Source organism: Talpa occidentalis, unplaced genomic scaffold (genome assembly GCF_014898055.3).
Source record: "Talpa occidentalis isolate TD23 unplaced genomic scaffold, MPIMG_talOcc4v2.1, whole genome shotgun sequence".
Classification (NCBI taxonomy): Eukaryota; Metazoa; Chordata; class Mammalia; order Eulipotyphla; family Talpidae; genus Talpa; species Talpa occidentalis.
The window spans coordinates 132,630,238-132,657,900 of record NW_026555331.1 but is presented as its reverse complement, the minus strand read 5'-3'; the positions used below and the strand labels follow the sequence as shown (position 1 = coordinate 132,657,900).

Sequence of the window (27,663 nt, the reverse complement as noted above, 5' to 3'; positions counted from 1 at the left end):
TTCAGTTCAAAGCTTAAGCATTTGAATGCAATTAAGTTCATGTAGACAGAAGAAAGTCAAATAAGGACATTAAGCAAATAAAATGGGTTCCACAGTAGAAATTTTAAAGATATGGACTCATGAAAAATCTGTCTTCCAATTGTCTTTGGAAGAAGATGCCATAAACATTCCACTCTGTACATTATTGGGATACTTCTTCAGCAAGATCTGGGGCAGAAAATCATCTTCAGAAAATAATCCTCCCCACTTTTTAAATTTATTACAATTTATTACATATATTTATTACATAAATTTATTACATATACATAGTCCTATATTAAAACATATAGGGCTCTGTTAAAGTTGGATATTTCCTGACATCCTTTGGTTGGCCTTACTCCAATGTCCATCTTCTGTTTCATTCTCTGCCAAACTTCTTATAAAGGGTATACGTATCTATTATTATTAATTCCCCCTTATTTACCCTCTCCCCTTCTGTTCTATAATCCAGAAAATGGTAATATCTTGGGTTAGTGTAAGGGACTGGTTCTTAGAATTCTTTTCTTTAGAGAAGAATTCAGCTTTATTGAATTGACTATATGGTTTTACTTGTGTTTTTGCTGTAACAAACTTACTCCCCTGGGGTATATGCTGCTTCTGGCATGGAAGGTAGCAGTAAATGGTAACAGCATTGGCTGATATTATAAGAAATGTAATTTGTTAAAACAATTGACAAACCATCTTCAGCTAGGATAGTTGTTGAACCTTCCTACTGGCAGCTCCTGGAAGGAACTACCCACTGCACTGTTATTCTTAAAACTGTCCTCATTTGCATGCATTGCCTGTTTTTCTTTTCTAAGAATTTCAAATTTTGTTAATATTTTTAAAGATACTATCTTACTTCAACCATAGCATTTCTCAAACTATGCTAGTAATTATTTAAGGGAAAATATATGGTCTATATACATCTTGTTTGGCCACTACAAATGTTTTAAATTATTTTTTAAATAAATGCTTGTTGGCCCCATATACATTTTAAAACTTTTTTTGAATAGTATTGTGGACTGAGAGATAAAGCTTTCAGATAAAGCTAGCATTTTCTTCTTGAGAAAAAGGGGCAATGCCAGAAATTTGTATAGAATTGGATGAAATGAGGGTGGGGTGATGCCAATGAGAGAAGGAACATTATCTCAGCACCTGCTATGAGCCAGGCCACTTGTCACACTTCACTGATTCCATTAATCCTTATATTTGGGAAGGTAATATTTTACTAATCCCATCTTAAGAGCCAAGAGAAGCACCTGTATCTCTTTCAAGAGGAAGATACACTATGAGAGTGGAAATAGCTAGAAAATAATTTGGTCTCAATGCATCTAAATCTCAATGGTACTTTCCACAAAAAAGAATGTGTAGAAACCAAGAAACAAAACCAAATACCAAAATGTAAGCTACCATCAGTCCTTGCTACTTTCAAGCAAGCAAGCATCCTATTACCAAATTGCTTTTTTTCTTCTTAAGTAGTAAATTTAAGCAGTTACAGGTCAAACAGAACAGACTTCCCTCAAACCTATTGATCATCCTTTTCTTTGGGGCACTTTGAGTCACTATGATCACAGATGCTTCCTTTCCAAGGAATTCACAAATTCCTGTGATAGAAATAATAGCAATGATTTCTATTTCACTTCAGGTTGCCCTGATCTTTTTCAAAATGGAAGACCATCTGCTGAGAATGTGTGCAATGAGTTACATCAGCGCAGCTCTTACCTCTGTCTCTATAAATCCACAGAGCAGTGATTTCTTTCTAAATCAAATGTGTTTGACAAGACAAACTTGCTGTTATAGAGATAAAATAGATGTCTCCCTCCAGGAGTCATTACACCTTTCAGATTCTTGTGAGTTGTTGTCATGCTCCTCGCATCTCCTTTTGGATATATTTGGCCCTTTTAATCATGGCTAATAAATCAGTTCCATTCTCTTAATGGGCTTTATTTCCTTTCTCTGAACTCCAGCCAATTGGTTTATATAGTTTTAATAATGAGCAAATCAAAGCTCAATGTAACATTACTGCTGTGATTCCTTTTTTTGTAATATTCCAAATGTGATATTGTGAAAGCTAACAACTTCCTGTAAAAAATTAAAAAAAAAAAAAAACAAACAAAGAAAAAAACCCAACAGAAGTAAAGCAACCAAAAGGAAATAATTAGACATTATGGTAGTTCCAATGAATGTTGTACCTCCACAAAATATTCATAGAAACTCCCCACTCTTTCAATGCTAGTTGACAAGTTTTATTACTACTATTATTATTATCATCAGTATTTTAAACTGATTATGAAATTCATATTATTTCCAGGTTTTTTTTTTTTTTTAGCATGTGGAAATTTCCTATTGTTACTTTAACCCTAAAACTGTAGATGGAGTCCTGGTGGCATTACACCAGCACTTTACGACTATCAGACTTGCCTGCCCTAAATCATCAAGCATTATTCATTTTAGACTGTCCTAGGTATGAAGCCACTCACCTCAATCAACTTGTTGTTTCTTATACCCTGGCTGTCACCGTGTCTCTGAAAACAGATGAACCATCATATCCCTTAGTCTAGATGCCTTGCCTGACAAGTATATTTTATCAGGAGCTGCTTCCCAACTTCTCTGTCTTTGCTAGCTACTTCTGGTAACAGCTTCCACCTTCCTCAAGCATTCTCCCTACAGTGGAGACAATTTCATGCTGAACAAGTTCCAAAATACAACAGCTTTTAATTAAAATTCATTTTAACTTAAGAATTAGAAATTTATTTTAATGGTGGCATCTTTAATTTGGGAACTTTCTTGAAATATTCATTTTTTAATCCAAAACATAAAAATGTTATTTCAGAAGTAACCTAAGGATGGCTTTTAGCTAAGGCAGAATGGAATCATACTGAGAATATAGGATTCTGGAACCGAACTGCCTGCACTGGAATTTCAGTTCCACTGTGAAATCTCAAGGGGATACTTATAAGATCTGTGACTCAGTTTTCATGACTATACAGTAGAGATGTTAGTAATAGAATCTATTTCACAAGGCTATTACAGTGATTAAATGAGTATTGACATACAAAACACTATTGAGTGAGTAGTTAAAACACCTCTGAAGTAGTGCGTGTTGTTGAGGTAAATAAGGAAGGATATCAAGCCCCTTTCAAGCCTTCCCAGCAAAAATAATCAATGTTGATGACTTCTAGTTGGAAATTGAAATATGTACCCACACACCAGGAAAGAGAACAATCCTAAGGGAGTATATGTGTTTTATCCAGACCTGAATAAAGTCTGAAACTATTAATCACTAGAGACTTACAAATTCTTCAATACTTAGACTAGATTAATTCTTCTTGGCCTGATAGACAGCATCAGCTGGATCTGTCCTTACATTGAGTAATTAAACCCACATATTGACTGCAAGTTATTATGGATTAGTTTTTATTTGGTACCTGACTTTGAGCAGATGAAATTTTATATTAAACATAAAAATAAACTGGTGTTTAGACTAAGCTTTCTATCTGTCTGTCTGTCTATCTATCTATCATCTATCTATAAACATCATCTATTCACCTTTGATCCAATTACAATAGATTTTTCTTACATTTTAAATAAACAGGCATATAAACTAAAATCTGCAAGGATCTATGTCACATTTGTTAAAGTCTAATATTAACATCAACACCACTATACCTATCTATAAGAAAGCAGCTTTCTACAATTTTAACATTTCACTTGAGACTTATTAACTACATTAGAGTAAAAGAAGAAAATAACCCCCCATATAGTTCCCACTTGAAATACAGTTGGAGCTGTAAATACAGAAAAAGAAATTTAAGGAAAGACATAAAAAGCATTTCAGTCCAGACAGAGTTGATAAAAGAAAATTATTCTTGGCTTTCAATACTCGCCTAGCATTATGAACTGAGCACTGGATTTGTAGTAGATCAGTGCTATCTGAACATCTGTAAATATGTCTCTAAAAATTTAGTCTTTCAGACTGATTTGTACCCATCCAGCACCACCCTCTCTGTAGCAAGCCTAATTACTCTCTGCAGTGAGCAGAGCATCAGAGGCTTACATAGGGTCTGTGAGTTACTAGCAGCTGTTTGACCTTGACAAGTTGTTTAACCTTTCCTGATCTCAAATTCTATTTTGGCACCCATTTTATACATCATTCACTGTAAGTAACTGGGAAGCCTCCCTCTGCAGAGAAGGGTAAAAGTAGATTTTAAAAAGAGAAAGAGACTCAAGGTAGGCGATATGGTTCCAAATTCCAAGGTCATGACAATAGTTGAAAAGATATTATTATCCATTCAAAATCAATTATGTAATTAATATGTATTGATTTTATAATGAATGCATTTTTTAAAAGATTTATTTATACAAGAACTGGGGTACAGGCCAGAGGCACAAGAGGGTGAGAGAATTCACCAGAGACAGAGTGGAGAATAGAACAGGCAGAAGGGCGAAGTACAGTGCTGAGGGGAGCAGCGGGAGAGACAGGAGAGGTCTGCCGCGCATGTGGGTATCTCCCGGCCAGCCGGGAATTGAACCCTCCTGCAAAGGGTGCGGACAGCTTCACAGCACTGCACTCAATCTGCTTCACCACCGAGGAGGCCCATTATAATGAATGCATTTTAAGAGGGAATGGTAAATTGACATTTCCTAGTTTTTAGTCATTACTAGATTTAAAAATAGTAAAAACATTCTTTTATGAATTGTGGTAGAAATATACAGGATGTGTTTATTGGATGAAAAGTTTGGAAAAGGAAATCTTCAGGATGTTTTACATAATTTCATAACAGTGTTTTACTGTAGTATGTGAGATTTAAATGTGATATCTTGGAGAATACAGAATTTTGATTCTTTGGATAAGAAGACTACTTTTGAAATAGTCTTACCAACATTTTAAGAATTGCAAATTTAAAAATCATTTTAGATTTTCATAAAGTGAGCATTTAAGTATCTAGTGGAAAAAGAACTCAACTGATCATTTTTATTCTCAATATATTAAAACTCTGACCACACAAATACTCATACTGTTATGGTTGCTGAAAAGAATGCCAATAATGAAAGACTGCACACAGGGAGACATTAAGTCAAGTGAGGACCTTGGGAACTGAGCTCAGTTCTTGCAAGTTTAAAAGTAAGACAATGTTGAGGTGAACTGAAAATAACAGACAGAAAATAACAGAAAATACTCAGGTAGATTCATTCATCCCTTAAAACACCCACAAAATGAATTAATTTTTGTATCAGACCTCGCAAATATTAAGGTGTCTACTTCAAACAGGTATAGGGTACAGATATTACTTCATTATTAAATCTCCCATTCAGACTTTATGCTGTGATCCTTTTCAACAACCCCATGATCTTAAACATGTTACTCCCCCCTTGCTAGATTATGATGCTTATAAATTAAAAGAAACAGGCTAAGATGAATGAGGGTGAAGGATTCACTTTGGTTGCATTTCAAAGAACTCCTTTTCCATTAAGTAATGGATTCTGTGGCTAGTCCCTTATTCTCAGAGCTCTTCCTTCCTTACAGAAGCAGAGGAAGACTTCCTATGCTCTCTTGCCATCCTTTTGGCTGCCTTCTGATTTCATGACCTCTAAGTTAATCCTCCTTTTTTTCTATTAGCAAGTGTAAGCAGGCTGACTTCAAACAGACTGCAACAGGTCACAAGGTTTAATGGGCACAGAGATAATCATCTAAATTACATTTTTAGGCCTGATGGGCTAGATAGACTTAGAGAGGAACTTTACCAGCATGTTTGCTGTTAATCAGCAAGGTTGGTGGGTCTCAGAGTGTGGCTGCTTTTGCTTCCTCCCAAGGGGCTGGGTCATACTGACTGATTAGAAAAGGCAGCTGCATTAACTTTCTTCTCCTGCAAAGTGTGTCATGTCCCAAAAGGACATGAAAGTCAAATGTGGCCACAGCTCAAACACCAGACATACTCTTTTCATCTCTTGGAATTACCTGCCCTGTTCTTGTAGATCATGATCGCAGCTCAACAGTTGTTGCTGATTTTCACGATCTGTTAACACTTAGGAATTTATACATTAAAGAACTTTCTTTTGTACTCATTTCTTGTAACATGTAGTCAAATGTCATAGCCTGTTGTATACTTTTTGTGACCACATGACTCTTAACTTTGAAACGAAGAAGAAACATGGAATTATTCCAAAGATAAAAGGAGCCAAAATAATGTTACCTCCAAAAATTCACAAACATCCCTTTGGAACTGGCAAGGAAAATATATCATCGCCATATTGTCTTTCCAATACAAGCTCATCTAATTTGGTTACGTATTTCAGATTATCATCAGAGAAAACAGCAATCTCTCCTGACAGAATGTGCTATTAAAATGGATGTTAAACTGAAACCTTTAAAAAAGAATGAGCTAGAATCATTTAAATTTAATCAATTGCTTACTGTATAAATGAATGTAATACAGTATGACTCATCTCTATAACACCTTATAATTATAAAAGGATTTTATATCATTTTATTCTTAATGACAACCCAGTAACACCTGAAACCTTTACAAAATTTTAAACCAATGTTGCCATTTGCAACATGGATGGAACTGGAGGGTATTATGCTAAACAAAATAAGTCAGAAGCAGAATGGATTATGGGGTGCCTCTCAGAGTCTCCTACCACACTATGGGTGTGGTATGGTCACATACACCTGAAAGGTGTGACCTACACCTCTGAATCATATGCAGTGTAAACCATGAGTTGAAGTCAAAAATGCTTAGAGAGAGATATCATTAATGGAATAAAAGGCCAATTATGTAACTTGGGGAGAATATTATTATGACCATGACACATCATTTTCTGAGAAGTGACATCTCATGTCCCTGAGGTAATAAGCAACAGAGGCAGCAGGAAAATCCAAGTCTTCTGATGGACGTCACACCCAGCCTTTGTGCATCACTGAATAATGTTTCACAAAATGTGGTCTACTGGTGGAATACACTAGTGGTTTAAAAAAAGTAAAAGGCGTTCTCTTAAAGAGTCCCTATTGACAGAACTGGTAGGTAAATTGTGCTTACTCAATTAACATTTTAAAGTGAAACAATCCGATCTACTGGACTGATGTAATAAGAAGGATGCTGATTTGTCAAAGTAGTCACATCCATAATAATGTTTCTAAAACCTTGGATGACTCTGATCAGCATGGGATTTCTAAAAGCCACAAATACATACAATCAAATTTTGGTTTAGTGTTGAAGAAACCATGTAGAAATTTAACAAACAAATGGCATATGAATGATTAAAGTCAAAGCTAGAATCAAAAGAAAGACAGGACTTATATAAATTCCAGTCTTAAAATAGACAACAACTTTTCTTGTATTGTAAAAATTTCATCTTCTCCATTCACCCACCTACCCACCAAAAAAAAAAAAAGAAAAAGAAAGAAAAAATAATTTTAAAACTTTAGACTTAGTGGTGATTAATCATCCAGAGGACTGGAGGAAAAAGGGGAGGTCTACAGATATTGGAAATAGAATTAAAGAGAAGGAAATTAAAGTGTAGAGGGTATTAATTTCTAAGAAAAGGACCTTTAAATGACATACAGATTGGTAAAATGATTACTAAGCATCTCATCCATGTTTCATGAATGAATAGGAGGAGGAGAGGGTACAGAATTATTTGAATATAACCATGCAATAATATGTCATCAAACATGAATCTGCTCTGTTAATGAGCACAAACTTTATTTTCATTACTGGTCAAGAGAGAAGCTTAAAAAAATTAAGTTCAATGAAAAGAAGTATACTGGGCCTCCCTGGTGGTGCAGCAGGTTGAACATAGCACTGTGAAGCTGTCCGCAGCCTCTGCAGCACCAGTTCGATTCCCAGTTGGCCAGGGAGATTCCCACATGGTGTGGCAGACCTCTCCTGTGACGCCCGCTGCTCCCCTCAGCAGTGTATTTCGGTCAGTCTGCCTGTTCTGCTCCCCACTCTGTCTCTGGTGAATCCTCTCACCCTTCTGTACCTCTGGCCTGTACCCCAGCTCTTGTATAAAAATAAATAAAACTTTAAAAAAAAAAGTGTACTTTTGTTTTTAGAACTTGCTTTTACCTAATGAAATACAAACGAAGCAAAACAAAATATTGCAATAAAAAAACATACAAGATTCTTAAATGACGTTTATATCCACCATATGCTACTTTGGGGGGGCATTTGTCTTTTACCTGCTATTGGTGAAGTTTACCCTTTTGTTTTTGATTCCTTTGAGAAAATACAAGTAAAAATCTTGCTTAAGTTTTCAAAATAATCATTGGAATATCCCATACTGACATATGTACATAAGCAAAACATGAGTATTTTTGATAATTTTGAAGAGTTTGAGGAAATATTTAGAAAAACTTCTCTGGATTCAGAACAGCTTATAGGAAAGGTTAGAAAATGAATAAAAACCACATTTTTTTCCTAAAGAATGTGATGCTCAATAAAGGATTGAAAGTCAAGTTTTGGGAAGCACCATGAAATGTATTTATTTTGTACCCTAGGAAATGATCTCTTTGGTGACATTACCGAGAAATTAGCCTTTCCACACAAGAAACAGGATTTCTCATTGAGATGTAAAGAAACAGTCCTTACTATCATCCAAATAGACGGAATGTAAAAGATCTGCTTTGGGAAGAGAATGTACCTTGGTTGCATAATCTTACAAGCAGGTGCTTTTTATGTGAGCACAGCAGGCATATGCTCAGGGTGGAAAAAGGAGGTAGGTCTTAAAGGGCAGTGCCTAGGGCCAAGGCCAGGGACTGGCACTGACGGTCTTGCACAGTCTTGGAACCGACCCCACCTCACTGAGTCAGAAAACAGGGCCAATAATCTGTGCTTCAACAATCTTTCAGGAAATTTAGACATGTTTAAGTTTTAGAATCACTTGTATAAGGAAAAGCAGTGACAGAGGAGGAAGGAAAAGAAAATGAAAGAGGCCAGCTGTAGAAGGGGCAGGAAGCTGGAAATATGGTCCTTCCATCTCTGCAGGAAGGAACTTTATGTCCCCACAATGTGCACAGTAATAAGTGACACTTCAAGAAACTAATAGCTAGAGGCAAGTGGACTAAAGAAGAGGACAAGTCTGGGGAGAACCGGGTGGCAAACTGTGGGTCTAATCCTCTGAATCAGCTTTGGCACCATTTGCACCATTAATACCCTGAGCCAAGTAGCCAGCAGTGGCAGGGACCTGTGGCATCTGGAAAAGGGAGTGATTACAAGGTATTTTATTTTATTTTTTTTTAATTGACATAACATTGCATTATAACATTATATGTTTCAGGAGTTGATGGTTGAGAATCAAATGTGTATATACCATAGGGTCTTACCAGGCTCCTAAATTAGGCTTGTGATGTTCTGAACTTTTGCTCCTTGCACACAAGCAAGGAAAATTAGAAACTTGTAATTACTGATAAATTGAGACTGGGATATAGTCTAACTTTTATTTATTTATAGTCTAGTGGGGCATCACAAAGTCATTAGTTCTGCTCAACCCTGTCATACCTGAATTCATTCTTTCATATTGCCACCAAGCCAACTGTATCTTGGGTTCTTTGAAAAGGAACTTATTCCCTCTTGAAGGAAACTGTCATATTCTCTTTGGAGTGTGATAGGTACGAGAATTCACTTACTTATATTGAACCTGTAGCTGCATTCTTGTTGGGAGGCCTAATCAAGTACTAACTTTAGGTACATTTGTCATTTGTTTTCATTGCCCATTATTCAATCTCCTCTTATTTGGTGGGGATCCTCTACAATGAAAGCCAGGTGCTCCTGCACCATCAGTCTGGTAAAATGGGCAAGGATAAGTGACTACTCTTAACCAGCTGAATGCACCATTCCATGACTTTGATTTTGGAGCAAATAATATGCCAAAAAGGGAAGTTAAAAATCCTGACATGTACATTACCCAGTGCTGAAAGGATTTGTTTTTGCAGCACTTTATGGTCATAAGGTCTGTCTCAGTTCTCTTAAATGATTTCATTTAAGTTAAAAGCAAAGAAGAGGGCCTCCCTGTTGGCACAAGGGGTTAAGCACCGCACTATGAAGCAATCGGTAGCCTCTGCAGCATGAGTTCGATCCCCAGCCCACCAGGGAACAACCCACATAGTGCAGCAGACCTCTCCTGTCTCATCCGCTGCTCCCCCCAGCAGCGTATTTCAGTCAGTCTGCCAGTTCTGTTCTCCACTCTGTCTCTGGTGAATCCTCTCACCCCCTGCATCTCTGACCTGTACCCCAGCTCTTCTATGCATAAATAAATAAATCTTTAAAAAAAAAAAGCAAACAAGAAATGCAAACAAATTGCAGTGAAACTGCTAATCTTGAAAGAAGGACTAAATGCACTTAGAAGCCAAATCATACTCCATATAACAGGCTTATAGGAACTTTTTTGGGGGTAGAACATGATTTGATCATGAAATATCCAAGACCCTGATAACAGGCATTTTATTCCATGACTGAGCAGGTTTCCACATTTGTCAACTGGGGTAAAAACACCTTACTGGCTTAAGAGCAGCTAATTGCATAGCAATTAATATCATGAGCTTTAAAACCAGGCAGATCTGAATTTAAGTCCAGGGCTGTTCCTAGTTTGCTGTGATAATCCCCATCATATATGGCTATCATATATGTTAAAATGATCATCTATGCTAACAACAGAAAGTGGCACAGAGACACTTTTCAGAATAGACTGTACTACTGCATGAGCTCACTTCAATCATGAATAATTGCTTTGGTGGAGGAGTCATAACTTATAAGCCGTAGTATGAAATAATTTAATTTTTTCCAATACCTCTACTATCATGCTCTTTTGACCAAGATCCTTCCTTAATAGGTTTGGCTCCCTTAATGTTGTTAAAACCCTGTATCTTTACACTTTAGTCAATGGCATAATAAGTTTGTGATAGGCATAATAAGTTTAATTCTAAGCCAGTTCTTAAAATTTCTGGACTCTGATGTATATACATGCTCCTCCATTTACTCAGGCCAATACTAACCTCGGTGTTGCTGTAAAGGGGATTTGCAGATATAATAAAGTTCCTCAATCAGTTGACTTTAAATTAGGGAGGTTAAAACTGGGTTTAGAGATCAGAGACAGGGAAGATGAAGAGGGACAAATCTTGAGAGGGATTCAAGGTGTAGGAGGCTCTTCACTGCTGGCTTAGAAGATGGGATGGGATCACGTGGCAAGGAATGAGGCAGCCTGTGGGAGCCCTTGGCCAACAACTAACAACAACAACAACAACAACAACAAAACAGGAACCTCAGCCCTACAGCACCTAGGAACTGAATTCTACAATTCTTTCTGAATGAACTTGGAAGATAATTCTTCTCTAGAGCCTCCAGACAGGGATTCAGCCTGACCAACATATTGATTTCAGCTTTGAGTCCCTACACTGGAAACCCAGGAACAATGACCCCAGATTTCTGACAACCAAACTGTGAAGTAGTAAATGATGTTGCTTTAAGTTGCTTAATTTGTTACACAGCTATGAAAACTAATAGTGGAATGTTGGAGATAGTGGGTAGAATCTGTTCTCTCTTAGTTTTCCTAAAATCACTCCTCTGGATTTTGAGTTAGGAGGAAGGAAAAAGAAAAATCTCCTTTTCAGTGGTTATCACTGTTGATCAAACTTATTGTCTACACTTGATGTGAAAAGTATAGCCTCACATGAATCCTAATGATAAAACAGCTCTGAGGATCACCCAGGATCTCAGCTACCTTTTCCAGCTGATTCAAGGCTGATTCAAGATTCCAGGTATCTTTTTCTCCATGCTTGCTTCCTGATAAACCTGCATAAGCAGTTGCTTCTACCTTCACATCTTCAACTCTGGGGGTTTTGGCCCGGGGCCATGGTTCAAGGTCTTGAGATACAGCTTAGGTATAAATACACCTGTAGATCCTCGCTCCTTCTTACCCTCGGTGAACTTCACCAAAGATGGCATCTCAGAAAGCTCTTCCTCCCCCTGATAGTACAAAGTCATTCTTAAGCCCTATAATGAAGTAGTGATCCAATAGGCAAACAAGGACCTTTCCTTCAGAGAGGAGAAATCACGGCCCCACTCCAAAGGTAACCTCTTTGCTTTCTCTGTCCCCTCGTATCTCTCTTGATGTCAAGTATGTGAAAGTGTGAGGCTAAGAAGGAGGCCTTCTTTTTATCTCACCCTAACAAATTTTGAAATCATGCATTATTTGGTAACTTCCAGAGACAGGAATGTAAAACCATTCTGCTACAAATATATTCATGCATTTTAAAATTTTTGAAAGGTTTATCTTATTCATCTGACCTAGAGAATAACAAGAGAACTTATATTTAAAAATATATAGCTGTACTCAGTGCTTATATAAATAAATAAATTAATATATCTATAGCATGTATTTAAGTTTGTACTTAGAAGTATCATTTAATTGTATAAATATTAAGTACTTTCTAGACATTGTATGCTAAGCGGGAGTAATCAAAGACCTGGACTGTGGCCTGGAACAATGTGTGCATATGTGTGTCAGAGAGAAAGAAAATATGAGAGAATGAGAGAGAGAGACAGAGGGAAAAAGTAAGTTCTAGAAGCAGATTAACTATAATGTTAATGATAATATCCACATTGATCAATGATTTCACTATCTTGGACAATATTATCCTAATGGTAAAGGAATAAACTCTGTTTAAAATAAGTTTTGGATGAGGCTGTGAATGCTTCTTTCAGTTAAAAAAAGTAATTTCATTTAAAAACATTTAAATTTAACAGCTAAGATTTAAGATATGTATTCCTTCAAGTTCCTTCTTGGAGTAATGAGTCTATGCACTATCATTTTATGTCTTTTTGAGAAAGCAAAACAAAACAAAGCAAAACACATACAAACCAGCACAGACTTTTAATCAAGTCAAATGTCCACTTTGATCTCCCAATAACAGGATTTGACTAAAGAGTCACCCTTAGCCTCCACTCATGGATCTTTAAGGGTGTTTTGAAAAATATGTGTTTTCCAAATCAGAAGGATGACTTGTGTAGATGTCTTTTATATTATTTTGGATGCGAAATTTAAAATTCATACCATTTTTATTATATGCAATAAAAAGTGAAATCTTTATTCTGTGGGTCTGCAAAAGCGACTTTTGAAGTTGGATGTATCCATCAACATACTTATTAGAGGCATTTTCCCCCCACAGCTTTGGAGGGAATCTGAAAACCAATGCCAGTATGGTTTAGATATTCATAATTGTTTACACATGTTTCAGTAACAAAACATATTTAGGGGGTTGGCACTTTACTTTAGGATATGGGACAGCTGGAAATTATTATCATTATGGGTCAAAGTGTTCTAACTGCATAATGGTGTTAAAAAAAGAATATAATATCCTGGAACACTTCCTTCTATCATAGAACACAGATAATTTTATTGGGTATTTAAATATGGATGGACTGTTGTTTGGTCAATTGCACACAAAAGTATCTAAGGAAGTAGGTTCTCAGTTGAAGTATTAAGTAGAAAACAATGTGGTTATTATTATTAATATTATTATGCTCAATTGAGTATTGGTTAATACTTTCAATGACTAGATAGTTAACATTCCATAGACTGCAGTAAGAGGTTCTTATCAAATATTTAAGAAAAGGGAGGTTGTTTCCAATCATGATACAATGTATCAAATACCTTAGAGATGTGCAAAAATTCTTTTCATAATAGCTTATCCAGAACAAAATTAGAAAAGATGATTAATAAGGGATTCTGTGGCTCCCAGAATCTGAAGTGTTTCTTCTAAGGAGCTAGACTATGTTAAAAGGCAAGAGGAAGCCAGGTTCAAAGGAAATTCATTTACTGTTTGTGCTCTGGCAATAAAAGGGGTGAGCGGCTGTCCATCAGCTGCAAGTGGCCAGTTGGTGGGGAGGGCTGCAGGCCAGGCCAAGGGGTTAGTGTGATCACAGATGGACTTAGCATGGGAAAGAGGATGCCAGAGAGTCCCGGGCAGTGTGAGCTATTTTGGGGGGCGTTACATGAATCATTATTTTCTCATTCTATGCCAGTATTGATGCAGGGGAACGCATCTGTTGACTGGCTATTAAAGACTTGCAGATCACCAAAGTAAGTCTTACTCTTGGAGACATTGCTCAAGGAGGAATTTTAAATACAATGATGTGCAACTACCTTCTTTGCATCAAAATATAAATTTGATAGTGTTTATATTTAATTATAACAAAATGATGCCACTAAGTTTTAACTCATTAGGGCATGGAATAGCAGGCTACATATTCTAAAGAAAAAATAGGGACCTCTTTTTTATCAGGGACAGTATTCATAAATTTGCATCAGTCACTCTTGCTGTAAACTTAAAGAGAATTGTTTAGCAAGTAAGGACTTTCTTAAGGACACAGAACTAGCTCAAGAAACTCAAGAAGCATGTTGACATCTGGATTCTAACCAGTCTGCTAGATGAGCCACAGACACAAACAGCCAGGAGGCTCAATCACCAACCAATAAGGTTCTCATCCTCACTCAGCCACTGACTGGCAATGAACCTGGTACATTATTAAGGTAAGACTTCAAGTTATTGAGATTTACTCATTATCAGGGGGAAGGGTTGACCACCCAAACTCCCAACTCTGAAGTTGAGTGTGGCATTGGAACACACGATTCACAAAAAGCCTAAAACCAAACACAACTGTAGCCTACAGAGCTGTTGGTCAATTCTGCAACTCGAGACACCCCAAGTTACCCCCATCATCATCCATGGGCATCTTTCCCATAAACAACTTTGGTTCCTGGAGTCCTTCTTCCCCACATAACTGTTGCAGGAATCCCTGGCACACTTGCTCCCTTCTTCAGAACCCTCCTATTATACTGATGATATCAAATGTCTAAGAATTTTTGGGTTTTTTGGTGGGGCTCAATCTCAGGCAGATTTTTGATGGTTCCAGATAACCTAACCTTATTTGCAAATTTTCTCCTAGAGACAAACAAATTGACTACAAGTTCCAAATAATAACTTATAAATGAACTTTTGGGGCTAAAGCCTTCAGGAAAACATGTATACTTTTTCCAGCAATCTAGTTTTGGAGTGGAATGGAGTGGCTAAGAGCATAGGGTGTAAATAACAGAGGTCTGCACGCAGAAATGTGCTCTGTTACTTATTACCTCTTTGACCTTAAGCAGTCCCCTGTGCCTCCATTTCTCCATTGATGAAATGGGAATTTGCAAACCACCTACCTTGTGTTTTGAGAATTGAGTTAGAAATGTGAAACAATTAGAATAGCACCTGGCACACCATAAATGCTGAATAAATATTAGATATTAAGCATTTAAATATCTGTTCTCGAATATGACAAATCTGTAGTCTACGAAGATGTCTTGGCATTTGAGAACTATCCAAAAGTCATTTGGACAACTTCTGATTATAAAAAAGTGGGGAGAGTTTAGAAGTCTTGGTCAAAATTATGGTGTGAATGTGTACAATGAGATTCTGTTTTTCTCATTTAGCCTATTTATCAGCTATGAGAAAGCTTATTGTCTTTTGGAGTGATGGTTTTGAATTGGCAGTACTTTCTTAGAAGTGATACTAAAGGGCCTCTCTGGTGGCACAATGGGTTAAGCATGGCACTATGAGGCAATGTGCAGCCTCTGCAGTGTGAGTTTGATCCCTGGCCGGCCAGGGAGAAACCCACATGGTGAGGCAGACCTCTCCTGTCTCACCCGCTGCTCCCCTTGGCAGTGTGTTTCGGTCAGTCAGCCTGTTCTGTTCCCCACTGTCTCTGGTGGATCCTCTCATCCCCCACATCTCTGGCCTGTACCCCAGCTCTTGTATGCATAAATAAATAAATCTTTAAAAAAAGTGACACTAAAAAATTAAATTACATCATGGTTATAACTTGTGCCGATGACACATAAGTACAATCTTTATCCATTGCTACTCATTTACAAAAGTGACACAGGGAATTTCAACCTCCTCACATAAAATGGAAGCCACAAGAAATATTTCTTTTCTTTTTGTTAAGTAATACTTAAATGCTCAGTCTCTCTGTGAGACTGCTCAGAAGACAGTGTAGACAATTATTTGTGCATCTATCAAAATTAAAACATGCTGAAGACAAATTTTACTCAATTTTGAAATGTTTGATTTATCACATTCATTATTTTTTTCTGTAAAGTCGTCATATTTACATTTTATCAAATCTAAAATATAAACTATTTTAAAAATCTCCAACCTCAACAAAAGGGGAAAATAGCCTATTTTAAAGTTTTATAGAAACCTGAAGACATATTTTATTTATCTGCTCACTTACTAATTTATAATTTATAATAAACATGAATATTGAGCTCTTTCTGTACCCAGCCAATATTCAAAGTTCTTCACAATATTAGCTCAGTTTTTCCTTGAAGATCTGCACTATTATATTCCCATACAGATGAGAAACTGGCCTGTGTGATGGAAATGTTTCACCTAAGAAAATGTTTGCCTCCCTGCTGCTTCTTAAACCTTTGAAATCTGAGTCTCTTAACTTTATCAGGAATTTAGTTACAAAATCACCTATCTGGTCAAGAATCCCACATGCAATATCCTGAAATCATGAGGTCTGCAAAGGTCATGATGAAGCATGTGGGGTGTGGGGGTGAGGTAGAAGAGGTAAAACCCCAGAAAAGTTGGTGAGAGCCTGCACCACAGAGCTGAAGAATGAGGTCTAGAGCGCTGGAGAATCAGGGTGGAGATGCCTGATCTGCTTTGAAAAGTGAGGTCATGCTCAAAGTTTTAAACTCATTAGTCCTGTCTAAAAAAAGGTTGTGAGTGAAAAAAGAAAAAAAAAGACAAATTAGCAGGATTTTCAAAAGAAGTTAAATATGTCAGGCAGTAAAGTATCCTAATTCTGCCTTCAGGGAACATGTGTCAAAGCAGCTTGTAGTTCTGTCATGGGTGAAACCATGTGCAAGGAAGACTCCATCCTTCATTCTTGTTTGTACAACACACGCTTCTTGAAGGAAATGTTACAGTTGGTCAAATGCATGTGGAAATTTTCTCAGCATTACCTAATTGAAACATTGAGCCAACCTGCCTTTGAACATAACCCAGTTTGTTCCAGTCTGTTGAAAGAAGGCACATCAATGGCTTTGACTAATGAGGGCAATCTAAATAGTCCAAGTGACATATCATTACATTTCTCTGTGTTTTCAAGGACCACCATCACCTACAACTCTTACCACTTTCTGTGCTTATGGAAAGAAAGTCATGGCTAGGTAGCTCTTCACAGATGTTTATTTGTAAAGCATCAGATTTGATGGCATTTTGCTTTGAGAGCTATGCTCGTGGCCAATTCCCTGTGTGAAGAGAGGTCATTGAAGACCACACCTAATTCTAAACGCTAACATTCTTTATTGATGCTGATTTCTTTATCATTAAAACTACATAAGAAATAACTACAATTGCTGGGAAAAGTAGATGCTCAATAAATTGAATTACAATTGTGTATATTTGTGCCAGAAATGATAATATCCTTATGTATGCCACTGCCAGTGCTTTAGATGGTGAGATACTACAATTAGTTTTTTTTACCTGGGTTTTTTATAATTCAGAAACTGCATAAGTAGTATGTATGCAATTGCTTCTTGGGACAAGGAGTCAAAACTAAAGAGATATTCAGGATATACTACTAACTCCAACAGGTTTAAGAACAATAGGAATCTCTTACTTTAACTTGTCCTATCCAGAGCTAAACTCTGTTGTTAGGTGGGGCTGAAACCACCTTTTTAAAAATAAGTCAAGGTCAGGACAGGGTTAGGTAGTGGCCAGAAGTCTTGTGAAAGTGCCTTACCTTATACACATTAACCCTCCCTTCTCACTACTACCCTTACGATCTTGGTAAGTACTATTGCTAGAGTTAGTTTGGACTTGAGAAATAGGAAAGAAGATGAAGAGGGATAAAAGATATAGGGACGCTTTGGAGCTATTAAAGTCCACTAAGAAGTAGATACTAGGGGTCCTCCCCAGTGGCGCAGCGGTTGAGCGCTGGGCTGTGAAGCTGCCCCACAGCCTCTGCAGTGCCAGTTCGATCCCCGGACATCAGCGAGGGTCCCACATGGTGCGCAGACGTCTCTTGCCGTGCCTGCTGCTCCCCTCAGCAGTGTACTTTGTCAGTCTGCCTATTCTGCTCCCTGCTCTGGCTCTGGTAAATTCTCTCACCCTCCCATGCTTCTGACTGTACCCAGTGCTTGTATAAATAAATAAATAAATCTTAAAAAAAAGTAGATACTTAAAAAAGAAGTAGATACTAGGAATTGGAGTTATTAAAAAGAGATTCCCTTTTCTGTTCCTACTTCAACCACGACATCCTTCAAAGTTTCAAATGTCACATTGGAAATCCAGTTACTCTAACAGAAAATCTTATTAAAAATCCTTTTGGGGCTCTTTTCAATTGTTGTGTCCAGTTGAGAAATCAGAAGATTAATCCTTAAGATGGCAATACATAAACTTCAAAAGAAAAATGAGGGTATTCAGTCGGTATACACAGGGGACCATCTCCGATCCTGTCAGAAGCCAGAGAGATCCAGTTTTCCTCCACAATGAATTGGCGCTGCTATGCTAACGGTAGTAAAAGTTTGCTTCTTCTTGTAAAGGAAGCAGATGTGACTTGGGGAAACAAGGAGAACAGATGTGTTGAGCAAAAGTTTTTATTTAAATGGCAATTTATCTGCCCATAAGTTACATTAACTCATGAGGCGTTTAACATTACTCTTTTTCACCAACTCAGAAAGATCATTTACAGAAGTGCTAAAATAGATTATGAATTAAAGAATGCACTCCTTCCATCTTCACTCACTTTTTGAGTGAACACTGAAGCTGAAATAAAAACCCCCAGGCCTTCAGTGTCTATGAATGTCTACCAGCTACAACAAAGGACCCTGCACCAGGAAGCCTGAGTGTGCAAATTGTTAGTGTAAATAACATCACTCTCCTATGGGATATGGGGGCTCTTGAAGATGATGGGGAAGGGGTGCTCAGTCCATGAACATGGAACTGGAAGCGCCTGCAAAAGGCTAAGTGCTTAAATTAAGGGCACTTAACAGATGTGAAAGAAGCTCAGTTATCAATAATAATTGGCATAGACTCTTAAGAATGAAGTAGAAACCTAGGGCCAACATCTTTCTCTAGCAGTGTCAATGGCACACAGTACTTTTAGGGCTCAGGAACATGTTTAAGTATCCTTTAACATTGGAAGGAAAAAATGAGCTTTCAATCAAACAAATCTACATATATTAATATATTCACATTTATAGCAACATAATTCTAAATAATCATTTTAAAGATTGCTTTCATGAAAGAAGGGAATCACAAAGCAAAGGTGCCTAAGACCCTTGACTGCCAAGAAGGAAGCCCCATGGCCAGCCGTGGGCACCTACTCTCACTTCTAAAGCTCAACCAGGTCTCCCTGCCCTGATGCCTTTACAATTCTCAATATTATTCCTTCCTATGTTCTTTGTTTTACTTTCCTCTTCCTCCTATTTATACACTTGCAGATAAACCTCGGCAGTGTATCTGGACAAGAAGAGTTTTCAGGATGATAATGATGATGATTATACAACACTGACAGCAAGGAGTCATGCACCAGGCTTGTGCTAAACGTTGCATTTATTATCTAATTGAAATTTAAACCTGATAGCACTGGTTTTGATACCTTTGAAAAATATAGCCCAAAAATAAGATAATATAAAATATAAATCCATATAATAAGTATAGGAATATATTAATATAAAATATAAATAAATGAACACATATTGTAATTAAATACAAGTATATAAAATATTCTAACACCAAGATTCCTCCTAGTAAGGGGTTCAGTGGGTAATAAAAATCACCTATATTATCTTATCTGCTTGTTGTGAGAATTAAATATGAATACAATGATCTTTTCCCATTGATGAATGTATTATTGAAGTATTACATATTATCAGTTCCATGATACATTTTTTGCACTATTCTGAAATTAATATTAATTTTTTTTTTGGTTTTGAAAAATATAGCATGGGATGTTTTTATAGAAGCAATAATGTAGTGAGTTGTATTAAGTAGTGAAAATGACTAAAAATTGCTCTACTGTATAATCAAGCCTTTAAATCGTATTTAAAAAACAGTAACATTTAAAAGAGCCTTTGCCTTGGTAAACATTTTAACAATTAGTAGCAATCATAGTATTTTGGTTAAGTAGAACTTTATTATGTAAATTGTTACAACCCCGTTTTAAGAATTAAGTATCAGGACCTTCCAGGTGGCCTAGGGGTTAAGTCTCAGTGTTATCATCTCTATAGCCTGAGTTCCATCCCAGCCAGGGAGTTTACCCACATGGCACAGCAGATCTCTCCTGTCTCACCCACTGCTCCCCTTAGCGGTGTATTTCAGTAAATCCACCTGTTCCATTCTTCACTGTGCCTCTGATGAATCCTCTTAACTCCCCACCCCCTAACTCCCCATACCTCTGGCTTACACCCCACTTCTTCTATACAATAAATAAATATTTTTTTTAAAAGAACTGAGTATCAATAAACATAGTCAGTTACTAGACTATGTACTTGTATAATAAAATATTAGGTGTTAACTCTAAAACTTCCCAGTAAATATTATTGAAGGATCAACTCTGATATCATACTTAACCCAGCAAAATAAAAAATCATGAAGACCTCAGTATTTTGCAATGATTCTAGAACATTATTAAAATAATCACTGTGCTTGACCATGGGAAAAGTCCTAGATAATTAAATTTTGGCATATTGGATTCTGACTAAGTGAATTTCCCAAATAAGTCAATTAGATTGTAAGTACAAAAAAGGTTTTAGATGCTACAGTTTAGAGTAATGATTACAGAGATCGATCTGAAGTCAGCAAGACCTGTAATCAATCCCACCTCTGCCACTAATTACATGGGTTCCATAGAACTTGGGAATGTTTCTAAAGTCTTAGTTTCTCCTTATATTAAGAAAGAAAGGGAGAATAAAAACTACCTATGCTTGGGTTGTGGATAATATTAAATAAGATGGGAAAGTAAAGTGCATCATGCCTGGCACAAATGTCTTGTATCCCTACTGCCACCACCGCCTTTGCTGCTGTTCTTACTGTATTGCTCTGCAACCTATGGAATATTCCTAAGAACAAAATACAGTGTAGACACTTAATAAACAGTTGCTGGTTGAGAGTATTTCACTAAAACACACTCTAGAATTAAAAATTTAAATCACATTCCTCTGGTATACAGAGGCAGACATTATAATTAAAAACCAATAAAATGAGTATTTAATCAATGCCACAACATTGGAAATGAACAAAGGTTTTTATTAAACAATCATTGATAAATGTATTTTTGTTCTTGTATCATGAATATTTGCTAAGATATTAGGCAACTATTGCTTGAGTTGTTTTGTAATAGTCCTCTGTGGTATTGAAAAGTTACGAAAAATAAACGGAAAAATTATAAAGCATTTCCAAATGTTATAATTGGAATTATTCACACATCATTTAATAACTCAGCATCTAGATTGCTAATTATTTTTTAATACAGCAGCAAATGTCAGTTTTAAATGTGTAGCCAAATGCTGGATAGTTCCTTTTTTAATGGTATTTTCTCTTTCCTTGGTATTTTCCCCTGATTAATTGCAATTTATTTTAAAATGAAAACTGTTTCTAAAAAATGGATCCATGAAATGTAGTCTTCTCTGCTTCTGCTATGTGACCCTTCTATACATCTTATTTATGACTCTATTCTGGCAAAATACTTTGGGGGCAAAATGTATATGAGAGCACAGATCATCTATACAAATCAATTTCTGTGGATGCTATATTGTTTTCCATGTCAAAAATTTTTAAGTTGGAAAGAGATATTAAAAGATATATTTCCCCATATGTATTTTAATTTCCCTAGAACATAAATATGTTTTATTAATTCCTAAGCATGACATATTCTAGCCATAATAACAGTTTATTACTTTCTAAATCATTCTTCCTAAGAGCAAAACTTTCCTCTGTTTATGGGTAAATCAAAATGAAATCACAGTCTAGGAATGTTATATGACATTTTTATGTTTCATTAAGAATTAGGTTTTCTATAATTGAATACATATTTCTGAGTATAATTACATTAGACCAAAAAGATGGCAAATTAATGAGTAGAATAAGGGCTGTCAGAGTACTATCACTGACTACAAAAATGATTAAAAATAAAGGATGAAAAGATAAGAATGATTGTCAATATTTAGTATTGAAGGGTTACTTCCAAACTAGTCATACTTCTAGTAAATTCTGAAGAGCAGAAGCATGGATCCTCTTAATCTTAATCTGTGGTTCTCAAATGGGCTTGATTTGGCAATATCTGGAGACAGTTTTGGTTGTTAAAGTTTAAAAGAAGGAGATACTACTAGAATCCAGTAAATAGAGGCCAGGGATGCTATTAAACAGCCTACCATATATGGGGTACCACCCCCAAACAAGGAATTATTCTGCCCTAATACCATAGTGCCAAGCTTGATGCAAATCTTGTTGTTTTATATCATGCATATAAATAAAACTTCCTTTCCTCGATGGCAACTACATACAAATTCCACTTGGCAATATAGTTAGAAACAAACTCTAAATTCAAATACTTACTTATGGCTAAGTAGGTACTTAATAATGCTTGATCATATAAATGATACAAAGTTTCTACTAACAAATTAATTAAATTACCTTATTATTCACCAAAATAGTTTAGTAATTGATATTTTTAATGGACCGATAAGTCTTATATTAGCTTGTTTTTCATGGTTAGTCTTTCAGTGAAATGAATAGTTGATGTTCACAAGGTGCGAGAATATGGGAAAGTGAAATTAGGGGACTTGATTAATCACAAATTGGATTCACATTTTTTCGTTATTTGCAGGTGAATTGCCTTGTATGTTTATTTAAAATTTAATAATGAAGTCCATTAGGCCCAAATCTAATTTGAAATGTACGTAGGAGTTGTAAATTTTTCCCTTAACTAACAAATAAAATCTAATTAAAATTTAATTCATTTCCTTTTAGATTCCTAAATATAGGCTTTGAGGATTCAAATAGAACTGCCTATCATTTAATCTGCAGTAGTTCAACTCTGGACTTGAACCTTTAGCATGCAGCAAGGGCACTATGGTTATTGACATAAAAGGAAAAACAATTTGGAAGACCAAAATTTCTAAGCTTCATAAAGTATATTTGTTTAGCTATTAACTTAATTTGGAAATTCTCAAATACTTGAGATTGATAGGAGATTAGAAATCTTATCCCTCACTCTTTGTGTTTTAACTTCATCATGGTATCAGCTTTCAGTGAAACCTAAAGACTCTAATGAGATTAACATAAAAGAGAAATAAAGGGGAAAGGTCTCTGGATTAGAATTTTAACCGGTGCCTATGGTGAGAAAATCCTGCCTCTGCTATTGACTTCTTCTATTCTGTGAGGTCACTCATGTCTAGTTAAGTGTCTAAAACAATCTACATTATTTATTCACTATCTGTTCACTCATTTGACAGTTTCTAAAAGGATGGCTAAAAAAATACTAGTGATTATTAGATACTTTTTCATGTTGTAAAAAATAGGGTTGTGTGGGAACATGTGAACATTTAAATAAGACCTAGAAAGGATTCTTAGAAATTTCTGACTTTCTGCAATCATCTGTAGGATGCATTCTACAAGAATTTTCTAACATTTTTCTTTGTATTACAGTAACAAATTCCTAATAGAATTATTATCTAAGGTAATTACATAATTTATTTATCATCAATATTTCAGAAAAGAGGCATGTTTTTGAAAATATATTTTCCTATCAATACTTTTTGCTTGTATTCTTGGGCATTTATATAGAGTCCTATGTAATTTTATATAGCCCAATATATTTATATACATTTTATATTGTAAACTGCACAAATTTTAAGTGCATGGCTCACTCTAAATACATAAATATCTACAGATTAATGGTTGAAGAATCTCCCATGTTTTTGTATCAATAATTAATTTTAAAATATCTTAGTGGCATAGTACTGAGTTTATTCAACTCTTAGTGAATTGTTTCCAGCTTCTAGTTATTACAAATACTACTCAAATGAAGATTTCTTGTGCTTAAAAGAAATGAGCTATCAAAACATAAAAAAAATGGAAAAAACTTAAATTGCTAAGTGAAGAGAGACAAACTGCAAAGGCTGAATAATGTCTGATCTCACCAAGTGACCTTCTGTAAATAAATAAAACCAAAATATCAGCAGTTGGGGCCTCCCCTGGTGGCGCAGCAATTGAGCGCTGGGCTGCGAAGCTGCCTGCAGCCTCTGCAGCGCTGGTTCAATCCCTGGCCACTGGTGAGGGTCCCACATGGCGCACAGATCTCTCCTGCCATGCCCACTGCTCCCCTCACAGTGTATTTCATCAGTCTGCCTGTTCTGTTCCCCACTCTGGCTCTGGTGAATTCTCTCACTCTCCCGTGCTTCTGACTGTACCCAATGCTTGTATAAATAAATAAATAAATCTTTAATGGATCAGTTGCTCAATACAAAGCAATAGCAATTTAAAAAAAAAAAATCAGCAGTTGTCAGGGGCTGGCAAGACTGTGGCAAAGTACCACAGACAGTGAGTGGCACGACTTTGGGCAACTTCTTTCCCTTCTCTGATACTTGGGTTTTTCTCCTCCAAAATCTGGGGCTAATAGTAGAATTCCATCTATAGAGGTGTCATAAGGATTTAAAAGACTGAAAATGTAAAGACAGAGCCTGGCGCATAATAAATGGTACTCAGTATTAACTATTATCCTCTGGGCAGTTTTGAGCTTTAGAAAACTGCTTTATACTTCTGTGGTATCCCCATTACACCTTCCAGAGTGACATCAAATAAACTCCTTTTAGTTTCCATCCTTCTCACTGAGACCCAGTTGACCAGTTTCTCCCTTTTGCTAACCCTCTGAGCTCCAGAGCTCCTGGCAGCATATAAACCTTCAAGACCAAGACACACATTACAATGACACTTCCTGAGCGAATCAAAAGTTGTGATAAGAATACCTACTATAACTTCCTTGGAACCACCTGCAGTGAGGAGGTAAGATGTGAGACAGGTTATATAAAAATTACTAAAAGAGGAAAAAAAACAGAAGAGAACCACCAAACAAGACAAAGTCCATTCATTCTCTTGAAGAATCATCAGGGGTACAAAATGGTTACGTGCTACTCACAAGAGAAATGACAGCCTTCAGGAAAGATGAAGCTATGACACTGGATGAAAAGTTTATTTACCCACACAATTTAATCTCATTCATCTGGTATCCTTTCTGTAGAATAGTTTCATACAGTTTCTTCTAATTCTTTAAAATAAATTCCACTGAATCTAGTTAAAAATTTCAAAAGTAGATTCAGGAAAAAATCCAAGAAACACAGCACAATTTAGAAGGGAAATGTAAAACCAATTTCCTAGTTAAGTGTGACCACTTAGGCATTTTTTTTTCAATATTAACCACGATAAATTCACCGAACATAAGAAATACACGGAGAAGCCACCACACCAAAGAGAAAGTCACTCACGACAAGATGAACACTTGCTCTTTTGAAACGAGACCAGCGTTTGGATTTAAAAGCATTCATTTTCTTCTTACAATTTCCATTTGGCATTTTTCACCTGTGTTAGCAGATCACTCCCAATTCAACCCAAGTACAAAGGTAAAGTTTACTTACCTGCACAAAACCACATGCTGTGAAGTCTTCAAACAAGGGTAGACTTGGCCGGTCTTCTCGATAGATGGTGAGTTTGTATGTGGTGAGGCTCTCACCCTGTGGTGAAGATTCATCCACCACAAGCATTGAGATTTTGTTCATGCCTAAGCCTAGAGGGTAGTTGGCAAAGCTGGAAAGAGAGAGAGAGAGAGAGAGAGAGAGAGAGAGAGAGAGAGAGAGATTTATTCACTCCAAATGGGTTCATACATGAGTATTTATCAAATTCTGACAATATGTATAAACAAGAAATGATGTCTTTACATTCTCATAAGAAACCTAAAATGTTGGTGTGGGGTACTTTGTTATGACAGTAAGTCATGCTCAACAGGGAAGGGAACTATTTATCCACCTGATAGGATCCTACATTATCTCATTTAATACAACAATTCAATACATTTTTAAAATATAGAGACCATGACACAAAACTGGGAAACAAATTGCACAGTCATGTGGTAGTGTTAGGTAGAGGCCCATGTGGTCAGACTTGCATCTTTTTTCTTAGCTTTAGATTCTCAGCTTCCAGGGAAACCAAGCTTATCCCTGTCCCAGTAGTGTGGGCTCATGAGTGTCTGCCCTGCCAAGAACACACAATGTAATAAGAGTTCATGCTTTGTTTCAAATTACAAACCAAAGGTGTTGGCAATTCTCAAAAGTGTCAATAGAAAAAAAAATCCCACTGAGTGATAGTAAGTCCACACATTTTGTCTGTATGTCTATGAAATAATCAACCCCTAAACTGAACCACTTTCAAAGGCACATGGAATGTCCACTAGCCAGCCTGCTGTCTCCAGCCACCCAGGTCAGCACCCCATACCTTGGTCCCGCTGGCTCCTGCAGGCACACTTTGCACCGACACTTAGAAGCCTCTGCTCCAATTGTCACTGTGACCACATCAAATGGGACTTCAGAGTAATAATCTGTGATCTTTGGGTTAAATTCAGGATTTAGTTCCAATTTCGGATGTGTAAAGATCTGCTTGATATAACATTGTGTATCTTTATCTGTTAAAAAAACAAAAACAATGACACAGAAAAGACAACTGTGAAATGGATAATGTTTAAAATGATGTGTGATTAAGGTGTTATTTTAAAAATATTCCTTTTAACAACTTTTAGCCCTCACTGCTGATTTTCTATTTACTATTCTGATCATAGTTGATTTGTGACTTCAGCTGGATTTTCTGTTTGTCAAATTTGGTAGACTTTACCTCATGTAACAGCTGTTAACTTTAGTTGGTTTTAGACAGATGATATTTTTTTGCTCAGCTCTTAAAACTCTAAAGGCACAGAAGGTGGGGAAATGTCTCTCCGGTGGATTGATAACATTTTCATGGCATTTACTGCATGTATCTAGCAAGTGTGTAGAAGGGAGTGATGGCTCTATGGAGTGGTGACAGAAGGATGCTGGCAGGGAATGAGAAAAATTTCTTTTGGGGAATGTCATTAAACTGCCATCGGAATGATACAGTAGCTTAAGGCAGTAGGGTGAAAGGAAGAATATGAATGCCAATAGTATACCAAACAGTCAGATACAGAAACATCCACAGAGCATGCTGAGAGTCCCCCCCCCAAGTCCACCTCAATCTCAGAAAGTACCCTAAAGTATGAAAGAGAAATCCTATATACTCTGTTCAATCCTGTTAGAATCCAGTATATTACTTCAGAATTTTGATTCTAAATCATTTTTTAAGTGTTTCTATTTGGTAACTTAATTTTTACAAATGTATCTGGGGGAGAAAAAAGAAAAATAACCTTGTAGGTACATTTACCAGTCATTGCTAAATTGTACTGTATTAATGTATAGAATAAACATATCACTCCAAAGTAGCTTAGCAAATGTCTTTCAAAGAAAAATTAACAGAAATATTGTCCATGAATGCTTCTTAATAGGCAACAACATTTCAGCAAAGAC

The 27,663-nt window shown here is 36.4% G+C and overlaps 1 protein-coding gene across 2 annotated transcripts in view; it reads right to left on the bottom strand.

Moving 5' to 3' along the window:
* CPED1 (cadherin like and PC-esterase domain containing 1) overlaps positions 1-27,663 on the bottom strand; it is a 255,853-nt gene that overhangs the window by 93,896 nt on the left and 134,294 nt on the right. For both annotated transcript variants that reach the window (XM_054692593.1, XM_037512247.2), the window contains 2 exons: positions 26,567-26,753; positions 25,714-25,882 (listed from right to left, as the gene is read on the bottom strand). In XM_054692593.1, the coding sequence (XP_054548568.1) occupies positions 25,714-25,882; positions 26,567-26,753 (356 nt within the window). The remainder of the gene's footprint in view (positions 1-25,713; positions 25,883-26,566; positions 26,754-27,663) is intronic.